The 12155-nt window shown below is 42.3% G+C and overlaps 2 protein-coding genes and 1 non-coding gene across 4 annotated transcripts in view; 1 reads left to right on the top strand and 2 right to left on the bottom strand.

Moving 5' to 3' along the window:
- ILRUN (inflammation and lipid regulator with UBA-like and NBR1-like domains) overlaps nt 1-12155 on the top strand; it is a 115283-nt gene that overhangs the window by 7206 nt on the left and 95922 nt on the right. The gene's annotated exons all lie outside the window — the stretch shown is intronic.
- On the bottom strand, nt 5716-6033 carry LOC117087079 (60S ribosomal protein L36a-like). Its single transcript, XM_033216856.1, has one exon. The coding sequence runs from the start codon at nt 6031-6033 to the stop codon at nt 5716-5718; it is 318 nt and encodes a 105-aa protein (XP_033072747.1).
- LOC117088908 lies at nt 9431-9534 on the bottom strand. Its single transcript, XR_004439420.1, has one exon. It is a non-coding gene; the product is annotated as a small nucleolar RNA U13 (small nucleolar RNA).

The raw sequence follows: 12155 nt of genomic DNA, 5'->3' as shown, positions 1-12155 counted from the left end.
TGTCCCCCAGGCTGGAGTGCAGTGGCGCATTCTCGGCTCACTGCAACCTCTGCCTCCCAGGTTCAAGCAATTCTTGTGTGTCAGCCTCCCAAGTAGCTGGGATTACAGGTATGGGCCACCACCTCTGGCTAATTTTTTATTAGTAGTAGAGATGAGGTTTTACCGTGTTGGCCAGGCTGGTCTCAAACTCCTGACCTCGGGTGATCCACCTGCCTCGGCCTGCCAAAGTGCTGGGATTACAAGCGTGAGCCACCACGCCCACATTTTAATCAGTTTAAGGTGTACAGTTCATTGTTACATTAGGTGTTCATTGTGAGTTGTTTAGTATTAGTGACAAGAGTCAAATAACTTCTAGATTTTTATACGACATTAACTTAGGAGTTAGTACTGGCCTTATTTCTCAGTATAGCAGTAGATAAAATATCTTTTAATAGCATATAGACAATGTTTCTCTACCTCCTAATTAGGCTAGTGCTGTGCAGTTGTGGTATTGCAACATCCTAGGTTGCCTGCAGGTATCTTCAGGGAGCAGTGTGTATGTTTTGGAATTCTACTTGCGTCCTCTATGGATGGAACAGATGTTTATAGAAAAGTAACTTGGGGCCGGGCGCGGTGGCTCAAGCCTGTAATCCCAGCACTTTGGGAGGCCGAGACGGGCGGATCATGAGGTCAGGAGATGGAGACCATCCTGGCTAACACGGTGAAACCCCGTCTCTACTAAAAAATACAAAAAATTAGCCAGACGAGGTGGTGGGCGCCTATAGTCCCAGCTGCTCAGGAGGCTGAGGCAGGAGAATGGCGTGAACCCGAGAGGCGGAGCTTGCAGTGAGCTGAGATCTGGCCACTGCACTCCAACCTGGGTGACAGAGCGAGACTCCGTCTCAAAAAAAAAAAAGAGAGAGAAAAGTAACTTAGGAAAAATATTTCCGTAAAATATAACGTCCTATTAACTTTCTCAACATTGTCAGAAACACCCTACTAGATAAAGATATCACCACAAATCAATGAAATGAAATTAGAATCTAGATGTGAAAATCAGTTGTGCCTCTTATCACACAGTGCCTTCTCTGCCTGTTAATCCGTTTCTCAGTCACCCATGCTAAATGAGTTTCTCATCTACGCCGTGGTTTATATGTGTAAATCTAGGAAAACGTTCCTTTATGATAGAGATAATACTTGCTATTAATATTGGTTTCCTTAAATAAATGTGTGTCAAACAGTAGTTTTAGGAAGAGGGCAAGGAAGGGCTACATAACAGCCATAGAATATTTTGTACTCTGTTGCATTTTTTTAAAAGGTTGAGAGTTCTTTGGACATTCTATTGATTGATTGATTGATTGATTGATTGAGACGGAGTCTGTCTCTGTTGCCCAGGCTGGAGTGCAGTAGCAAGATCTCGGCTCACTGTAACCTCCGTCTCCTGGGTTCAAGCAATTCTTCTGTCTCAGCCTCCCGAGCAGCTGTGATTACAGGTGTGCACCATCACACCTGGCTAATTTTAGTATTTTTTATAGTGATGGGTCTAACCGTATTGGCCAAACTGGTCTCGAACTTCTGACCTCAGGTGATCTGCCCACCTCGGCCTCCCAAAGTGCTGGGATTACAGGTGTGAGCCACCACACCTGGCCTATTTTTTTTTTTTTTTGAAACAGGGTATCACTCTGTCACCCACACTGGAGCACAATGGTGCGTTCATAGCTCACTGCAGCCTGGACTTCTGGGGCAAAAATGATCCTCCCACCCCAGCCTCCCAAGTAGCTGGGACCACAGGCATGCACCATCATGCCCGGCTAATTTTTTTTTTTTTTTAATTTTTGTGGAGACTGGACCTCCCTATGGTGCCCAGGCTGCACTTTTTGTTTGTTTTTTAAAGAGACGAGGTCTCACTATGCTGGCCAGGCTGGTCTTGAACTCCTGGGCTCAAGTAATTCGCCCACCTTGGCTTCCCAAAGTGCTGGGATAACAGGTGTGAGCCACCGTGCCTAGCTCTTTTTTTTTTTTTTTTTTTTTTTTTTTTTTAAGAGACTAGGTCTTGCCCTGTGGCCCGAGCTGGAGTGCAGTGGTGATGTTAGTTCATTGTAACCTCAGACTCCTGGTGTCAAGTGATCCTCCCACCTCAGCTTCGGAATAGCTGGGACTACAGGTCTACGCCACCCACACCTGGCTAATTTATTTCGTTTTGTAAAGAGACGGGTCTTATGTTGTCCAGGCTGGTCTTGAACTCCTGGCCTTAAGCAGCCCTCCTGCCTCAACATCCCAAAGTGCGGGGATTATTTTCCAGTGTTTTTGGTCTTTTTTTTTTTTTGACACATGCACATTGGGACTCTTGGTATAATGTAGAATAGTTTACAAATAGAGCAGCCAGGTTCACTTTATTTTTAAAGGAACACAGTAAAAAGTACGTTGCTATCCTGCAGAAAGTCTTCTTTTTGCTGTGCTGTTACTGTAGGACTTGCATTTCTGAGCGTACATCATGTCAGAACTAATCACCATTATGGCCAGAGTGGGCAGAGGTGGTTTCTTTACCACCTCCCATTTCCCATTAAATTTATCTGTCATGTAATAGCAAAAACTATCAACTAGGCAATATTAAACAAATGTATTTTGGTTAGATCCCTAGCAGGTGGTGTAATGCAAAAGCAGAGGACAGCCCGTATCATAATTTTCTTTCTAATGGGAAACTCACATACCTGAGACTATCAGAGAAAAGTTATAGGATAATAAGAAGAAACATTCATATCTTAATTCTGTATTAACAGTAAACTTTCAGAACAGATAGGAGTGGACTGAATTGAATAGAACCAGCAATTCACAAGGATTGAGTGCCAGCTATGCGCAAGTTGCTTATAAGTTTTCTGTCATCCCAGCATTTTGGGAGGCCAAAGTGGGCAGATCACTTGAGGCCAGGAGTTCGAGACCTGCCTGGCCAACATGGTAAACCCTATCTCTACTAAAAAAAATACAAAAAATTAGCCAGGCATGGTGGTATGCACCTGTAATTCCAGCTGCTTGGGAGGCCAAGGCAGGAGAATCACTTGAACCCAGGGGACGGATGTTGTAGTGTGCTGAGATCACACCACTGCACTCCAGCTTGGGCAACAGAGCAAGACCCTGTTTCAAAAAAAAAAAAAAAAAGTAAGTTTTGAAATGGTTGGGGGATTAGAATTGATGGAAAAGCAGCATATTATAGTCAGAAGATATTTTCCAGGTGAAATCAAGGAAGAGCAGGTGGAGCAGGAGCCATATAGAAGATTGGCTTATCTAGAATGTGGTTAATGAAATAAAGGCATGACAAGATGCAGAGCTCACTTTTATTTTTGATTTGGAATATCGTTGATTTTTAAAATAAGATTGTGAAATTGATGCCATGTAATATTAGCTATTTTATTTTTATTTATTTAATTTTAATTTTTTTAGAGACGAGATCTCACTATGTTGCCCAGGCTGGAATGTAGTGGCTGTTTACAGGCATGATCATGTAGCACACTACAGCCTTGAACTCTGAGGCTCAAGTGATCCTCCCACCTCAACTACCTGAGTAGTTGCGACTACATGTGTGTAGTACTATGCCTGGCAAAATTAACCGTTTTAAAATGAACAATTCAGTGGTGGTTTAGTGCATTCACAGTGTTGTGCAGCCACCACCTCTCTCTTGTTTCCAAACTTTTTCAAAACCCCAAAATGAAACTTTACACCCATTAAGCTGGTGTAAAGGACTATTCTCTCCTCAGCCATTGGCAATGAGCAGTCTGAGTTCTCTCTCTATGTATGTACCTATTCTGGATATTTTCTTTTCTTTTCTTTTTTTGAGATGGAGTTTCACTCTTGTTGCCCAGGCTAGAGTGAAATGACATGATCTCGGCTCACTGCAACCTCCGCCTCCCGAGTTCAAGTGATTCTCCTGCCTCAGCCTCCTGTGGATATTTCATGTAAATAGAATTGTACAGTATTTGTCCTTTTTGTGTCTGCGTCTTTTTGTTGTTGTTGCCAGCCTAGGCTGGAGTACAGTGGCGTGATCTCAGCTCACTACAACCTCTGCCTCCCGGGTTCAAGCGATTCTCTTGCCTTAGCGTCCCAAGTAACTGGGATTACAGGCATACAAGATCACGCCTGGCTAATTTTTATATTTTTTGTAGAGATGGGATTTCGCCATGTTGGCCAGGCTAGTCTTGAACTTCTGACCTCAAGTGATACATCTGCCTTGGCCTCCGAAAGTGCTGGAATTACAGGCATGAGCTACTGTGCCCAGGCTTTTTTTTTTTTTTTTTTTTTTTTTTTTTTTTTTAAATGAAGCCTATGTTTCTTGCCATGGCATCTTTCATTTAGCATAATGTTTTCAGGGTTCATCCATGTTGTAGTATGTATCGGTACCTCATTTTTTTTTTTTTTTTTTTTTTGAGACAGGGTCTCATTCTGTTGCCCAGGCTGGAACGCACTGGTGCTATCATGGCTAACTGCACCTTCGACTCCTGGTCTCAATCCATCCTCCCACCTCAGTCTTCCAAGTAGCTGGGATATAGGCATGTGCCACCATGCCCAGCCAATTTTTGTATTTTTTGTACAGACAGGATTTTGCCATGTTGCCCAAACTTGTTTAGAACTCCTGGGCTTAAGGGATCCACCAGCACTGGCCTCCCAAAGTTTTGGGATTACAGGCATGAGCTACCCCACAACTCCCACCCCTGGCGTCACTCTTTTTTATGGCTGAATAGTATTCCATTGTATATACATATCACAACTTGTTTTATCTATTCATTCATTGGTAGACATTTGGTAGACATTCTGCCTTTTGACTATTTTGAGTAGTGAAGTTTTGAATATATGTGTGTACCTGTATTTGTTTGAGTACCTTTTTTTAGTTCCTTTGAGTATGTATCTAGGAATGGAATTTTTGGATCATATGGTCATTCTGTTTTTGAGGAATCACCAAACTGTTTTCCACAGTGGCTGAATCATTTTACATTCCCAGCTACAATGTATGAGTTGGTCCCAATTTCTCCACATCCTTGCCAACACTTGTTATTTTTCTTTCTTCTTTTAAACTTCCAGTTTAATGGAATATATATATGTATGTACATATATATATGTATATGTGTGTGTGTGTGTGTATATATATATATATATTTTGAGATGGAGTCTTGCTGTGTTGCCCAGATTGGAGTGCAGTGGCGCAATCTTGGCTCACTGCAACCTCCACCTCCTGGGTTCAAGCAATTCTCCTGCCCCAGCCTCCCAAGTAGCTGGGATTACAGGTGTGTACCACCACGCCCGGCTAATATTTTTTGTATTTTTAGTAGAGACGGGGTTTCACCTTATTGGCCAGGCTGGTCTCAAATTCCTGACCTCAGGTGACCCGCCTGCCTTGTCCTCCCAAAGTGCTTGGATTATAGGCGTGAGCCACCACGCTTAGCCAATATTTTTCTTTTTAAAACTGTAGCCATCCTAGGGGGTATGGATTGGTGCCTTATTATGATTTTGATTCTTATTTTTCTAATTACTAATTATATGAACATATTTTTATGTGCTTGTTGGCCATTTGTATATCTTCTTTGGAGAAATATCCACGTAAGTCCTTTGCCCATTTCTTTCCCCCACCTCTAGAGGAATTTTGTTGATGGCTCTAGTTTATTCCTTCCCAAAAGACCAACAGCAACCAGATGAAGTGGACTTAACCATAGGATTGTATTGTCTTTGTAATAAAATTAAAGATGACATTTAGAACTGGATCACTTGGTCTTTTCTCATCTTATCTCCTCCCAGTTCAGAATGCTTGTATGTCTTAAAAGCAAGCATTCTTTTACATCTGCAGTTGGGTTCAATGCACTCTAGCCTCAGCACAATCTTCTTTATAGTTATAACCTTTTTCTGGAAAATTGGCTTAGTCTGCCCACGATAGCCACCCTGCTTCCTGTCATAATGCTGCTTTCTCTGGGCATACAGAGAATCCTTGCCTTTCTTATACTGTGTTACTTTGTGGGGTTGGTGTTTGCCATACTTCTTACAGAGAGTCTGGTGGCTTTTAGGAGTGTTCATTATGTTTGCTGGAGCACTGTCAGCACAAAAAGGCTTTGCCCATTTTTAAATTGGGTTGTCTTTTTGTTGTTCAGTTGTAAGAAGTCTTTATATATTCTGGATACGAAACTTTTATTGGTTATATAAATTGCACTATTTTCTCCCATTCTGTAGACTGTCTTTTCACTTTCTTGACAATGTCCTTTGATGCACACATGTTTCTAATGTGCTGAGGTCCATATCAATTCTTTTTTTCTTCGCTTGTGTTTTTGATGTCGTATCTTAAAATTCATTACCAAATCCAAGGTCATGAAGATTTATCGCTTTGTTTTCTTCTCAGAGTTTTATAGTTTTAGTTGTTTATATTTAGGTTGTTGGTCCATTTTGTATATGGATATCAGTTTTGTATAATTAATTTTTGTGTATAGTATGAGATGGGGACCAGCTTTACTCTGTGGAGCTTAATTTTGATCATGTTTCTGCTCTGGGACTGGCTTCTCATTAGCTCTGTACTAAATATTATCCTTTAAGTGTAGTAAATATATATTTTGCTCTCTTCAGCCATCACTAAAAGTTGGGCCAGAAAAAAAGTGTGCAGGATTTTCTGGTCGGGGCAGAAAACTTACGAATGTTCCATTGATATTCAAAACTAGATGTGTTTAAAAGGTCAATTTGCCAGGTGTGGTGGTGCACGCTTGTAGTCTTAGCTACTTGGGATGCTGAGGCAGGAGGATTGCTTGAGCCCAGGAGTTCTGGGCTGTAGTGCGCTATGCCGATTGGTTGTCTGTACTAAGTTCGTTATCAATATGGTGATCTCCCGGGAGGGAGCAGGAGACCACCAGGTTGCCTAAGGAGGGGGTGGGCCAGCCCAGGTTGGAAATGGAGCAGGTCAAAACTCCCGTGCTAATCAGTAGTGGGATTAACATCTGTGAATAGCCACTGCACTCCATAGCAAGACCCAGTCTTTAAAAAAATAAAAAATTTAAAAATAAAAATCATTAAAGGTCAATTTATCCTTTTCCTTACTCCAGCCAGTTTTTCTTTCTAACTTTTCCTTGTTCTGTTTGTAGCTCCAGTGGTCTCCCAGAAATTAGACTTGAACTGAGTTATCTTTAAGGTCCTCTCTTTCCTGGAGACCCCAGTTCATTTGCCAAATCCAGTTAATTTTCACCTGGATTTGGTAGTGTATTTCCCAAATGTCTCTTTTTTTCCATTCCCACTGCCACTGCCTTAGTTTGCAGATTATGTTACTAGTTTAACAGAGTAACATAGGCATAGTCCAAATCGGTTTTCTACATGTGGCTTTCTTCCTTCCAGTCTATTTTGTGGACATACCACTACTAGATCAATCTTTCTAAATCACAGCTTCAATCTAGGCCCTTCTTAGAAACCTCTAGCAGGGCCTTGTTGCTTACCAGATACAGAATAGCAGGCTTTAGCTTGACATTCATTCAGGACCCTGCAAAGACTGGTCCCAGTTTACCTACTTCTACCTTTCCTGGCATATCTTTGTAATGAATGTTCTGCTTTTCTCAGCTCTGTTCAAACTAGTCTGTTGCTCATTCCCACATAAACTTTTGCTCTCCCAGTTTTAAACTTGTTTCTCCTACTTAGAATGCTATTCTTTCCTTTCTACCTGAAGAAGTCCTATTGTTTTTCTGAAACTGACATACTGATCCTGTTCCTAGTAGTGTACTCTTTTTTGAACTCCACTCTCCTTTTTATAGTGTTTATTATGTATAGAAACACACTTTTAAGAGGACAGCGCCCCCTAACAGCCTTTGTTTCTCCCTAAGCCTTTTATGCACTGCTTTTACATAGTAGGTGCTCAGTAAACATTTGTTGAAGTAGTGTGTGAGGGTAGATGGGAGAAAAGGCTTAATTTTTTTCTTATGCCTATGTTACTCAGTAGTTTAGATGTGAATGGACAAAAATATTTTGTAAGCTCTCTAAAGTTCTCTTAGATCATTGCTATTGCGTTTCCATTGAGGAGAAGCTTTAAAAAGTCATATAAGTGCATAATAAGTTCAAATAGTTTAGAATAGTCTAAACAGAGGTTGCAAACTAAAATATGTTTAGGTGCCAGATGGGTAACAACTGAAGGTGTGTGAACTGGAAAGCCTTGCCTTTGTAAAGAGCATGTCTGATACTTGCCTTAAATATTGCCCTGCTAGAATGGGGGCCCAGTGTTAGATTTTTCAATTTTTTTCAAGAGAAGTAAAAAATATAGGTTTTTATAGGAAATGTCCTGGTTTTGTTATTTTTTTTGGGGGGGTGGGGTGCCAAGTCTCGTTCTGTCACCTAGGCTGGAGTGCATTGGCAGGATCACTGCTCACTGCAACTTCTAGTCCGCCATACACCTCCCTGGTCTCTAAGTGATCCTCCCACTTCAGCCTCGCAAGTAGCTGGGACCACAGGTACCTGCCACTGTGGCCGGTTAAGTTTTTGCATTTTTAGTAGAGACGGGGTCTTGCCATGTTGCCCAAGCTGGTCTCAAACTCCAGAGCTCAAGTGATCTGCCCACCTCGGCCTCCCAAAGTACTGGGATTACAGGCATGAGCCACTGTGACCGGCTGAAATGTCCTGATTTTTAAATATTGGCAATTAATTCAAGTATTTTTAAAACACTGAAGACCAAATATAAAGCACATCTGTAGGCAGAATGTAGTCCTTGGGCTACTCATTTGTAACCCCTGTACTAAAGATGAGAAGCATAAACCACTCCTGTTTCCAGATATAGCCACTGCTAACTATTTCTTCTGACCTTTTAGAAAATTTCTGTGCATTATATTCTGAGCTGAGATTGCCCCATTGCACAGAATATTCTGTGCAATATATATATGTGTGTATATATATAACATAAAATTTTCTATGCGTGTGTATGTGTATAAAATTATATATATAAACTTTTTAAACAGCTGTAGTTACTGCTGTTGATTATCTTTACTCTTCAGAGTAGTAGATACCAAGGCCCTTATACCTCCATTGTTTGAGTGGGAACTGAATTTAGTTGTCAAGGTACTTGGATAGGCTGATCATATATACATATAGGTACACATACACATATATACAAATACACACTTGTTTGTATTTATACACGTGTGTGTGTGTATATATATATATTTTTTTGAGACAGGATCAAAAGGCAGGTTTTTACACGAAAGGTCCTGGTTTTGTTTTTTTTTGTTGGGGTAACAGGGTCTTGCTCTGTCATCCAGGCTGGAGTGCAGTGACATGATCATGGCTCACTGCAGCCTCGACTTCCCCGGCTCCAGCAATCCTCCCACCTCAGCATCCCGAATAGCTGGGACTACAGATGTGTGCCATCATGCCTGGCTAATTTTTAAAATTTTTTGTGGAGATGGGGTCTCCCTATGTTGCTCTGACTGGATTTTTATTTTATTTTATTTTATTTTCACATCAGAGAGATAATGTGCCAATGTCATAACAAGGTTTGAGGGAGGCACATGTCTCACATAAGTGTGAACACCCAATCATCACGCTTATGAACTACAAAAAGATCGATATTTTAAAAAATTAACAATGTTCTGGGTTTGGTGGCTCATGTCTATAATCCCAGCACTTTGGGAGGCCGAGGCAGGCAAATCGTGTGAGTCTAGGAGTTTGAGACTAGCCTGGGCCACACAGGGAGACCCCAACTCTACAAAAAAGACAGAAATTAGCCAGGCATGGTGACATGGGCTTGTAGTCCCAGCTACTCGGGAGGCTGAGATGAGTGGATCACCTCAGAAGATGGAGGTTGGCCAGGCACAGTGGCTCACACTTGTAATCCCAGCACTTTGGGAGGCCAAGGCGGGTGGATCACGAGGTCAGGAGATCGAGACCATCGTGGCTAACACGGTGAAACCCTGTCTCTACTAAAAATACAAAAAAATTAGCCGGGTGTGGTGGCAGGTGCCTGTAGTCCCAGCTACTCGGGAGGCAGAGGCAGAAGAATGGCGTGAACCTGGGAGGCAGAGCTTGCAGTGAGCCGAGATTGTGCCACTGCACTCCAGCCTGGGCGACAGAGCAAGACTCCATCTCAAAAAAAAAAAAAAAAGATGGAGGTTGCAGTGAGCTGAGATTGCCCCATTGCACTCCAGCTTGGGTGAGAGAGCAAGACCCTGTCTTAAAACAAACAAGGGGCCGGGCGCGGTGGCTCAAGCCTGTAATCCCAGCACTTTGGGAGGCCGAGACGGGTGGATCACGAGGTCAGGAGATGGAGACCATCCTGGTCTACACGGTGAAACCCCGTCTCTACTAAAAAATACAAAAAAACTAGCCGGGCGAGGTGGCGGGCGCCTGTAGTCCCAGCTACTCGGGAGGCTGAGGCAGGAGAATGGCGTGAACCCGGGAGGCGGAGCTTGCAGTGAGCCGAGATCGCGCCACTGCACTCCAGCCCGGGCGACAGAGCGAGACTCCGTCTCAAAAAAAAAAAAAAAAAAAAAAAAACAAACAAGGCTGGGCGTGATGGCTCATGCCTGTAATCCCAGCACTTTGGGAGGCCAAGGTAGGCGGATCATGAGGTCAGGAGTTCGAGACCAGCCTGGACAACATGGTGAAACCCCGTTTCTAGTAAAAATGTAAAAATTAGCTGGGCGTGGTGGTGTGCGCCTGTAATCCCAACTACTCAGGAGGCTGAGTCAGGAGAATCGCTTGAACCCAGGAGGCAGAGGTTGCAGTGAGCTGAGGTCGCGCTGCTACACTCCAGCCTGGAAGACAGAGGAAGACTCTGTCTCAAAACAAAACAAAACAAAAAAACAGTGTAGTGGTGGACTTTGTCATTTGAAATATAGTAAAATTGCTTCTCATTAAGCAACAAATTCTTATCCAGTAATTATGTATAATTTTATTAAAACTTAGTTTTGCCTTAAGAAGTAAACTATCTAGTAGTAAACTCATCTGACAATATTATTTACATGATACTGTTGGAGAACAAGAAACCCAAAATGCAACAGGACTAAAACTGAAAAGGTTTAACTCTTTATTTTTATTTTTAAAATGAGACAGGGTCTTGCTATGTTGGCTGGCTGGTCTCAAACTCTTGGAGCTCAAGCAGTTCTCCTGCCTTGGCCTCCCAAAGTGCTGGGATTTCAGGCGTGAGCCACCACACCCGGTGAAAGGGTTTAACTCTTTCTAAATCACCTTGTGCAGAGAAGATGAATACTTTTTTCACTTGTTGGAAGGGTAATTGATTTAGTAAATGGTGTTCTCATTTGCTAAAGTTAATGTTTGTCTTGGGAGTGGGAGCAGTTTATTCCCAGATATAGAGGATCAACCCCACTATGTACTGAGGTTTTAAAAACCCACCTTTTAAAGTGAATAGTTGTGCTTTTTTTAGTGTGTTTTGAGCCTCAGGTCTGTCAAGCGTTTCTGAGGGTTCACACTTGAATTATTGTGCTTGAGGTCAGTGATTCACAGCCTCTTATGAAGCAGCCACCTTCTAATGATTGATTGAGTGATACATGATGTACTTCTAAAGTGCTTAAGGTCAGCGTTTTATTTTCTAAAGTAAATTTTATTTTTTACTTTTTTTTTAAAAACACTTTGATAACAGGCCTTGAGAAGAGTGGAAACGACTGGCTGGGGGTTGGGGTTTGCATACAACTGTGACAGGGAAGCCCTACCTTATTTTTCAATTTTTAAAATAATTGTATTTTATTATGACATAAACAGTGCTTATACTTCAAGTTGCCTGCTTGGGTCTCTTCCAGGTGTACTTTTTCTTTCTTTCCTGTTCTAAAGCCTTTTAAAATAAACTTCCAGTCCTGCTCTGAAGAAGAAAAATTGTTAGAATCTGAATGTTGGCAAAAAGGTAAAAAAAAAAAAAAAAGTTAAAAAAATAGAAAGAGGCCGGGCGCGGTGGCTCAAGCCTGTAATCCCAGCACTTTGGGAGGCCGAGACGGGCGGATCATGAGGTCAGGAGATCGAGACCATCCTGGCTAACACGGTGAAACCCCGTCTCTACTAAAAACTACAAAAAACTAGCCGGGCGAGGTGGCGGCGCCTGTAGTCCCAGCTACTTGGGAGGCTGAGGCAGGAGAATGGCGTGAACCCGGGAGGCGGAGCTTGCAGTGAGCTGAGATCCGGCCACAGCACTCCAGCCTGGGTGACAGAGCGAGACTCCGTCTCAAAAAAAAAAA

This window comes from Trachypithecus francoisi, unplaced genomic scaffold (assembly GCF_009764315.1).
Source record: "Trachypithecus francoisi isolate TF-2019V2 unplaced genomic scaffold, Tfra_2.0 Lachesis_group10, whole genome shotgun sequence".
Lineage (NCBI taxonomy): Eukaryota > Metazoa > Chordata > Mammalia > Primates > Cercopithecidae > Trachypithecus > Trachypithecus francoisi.
The sequence above is the reverse complement of the archived record's forward strand: the minus strand, read 5'-3'. Positions and strand labels throughout refer to the sequence as shown.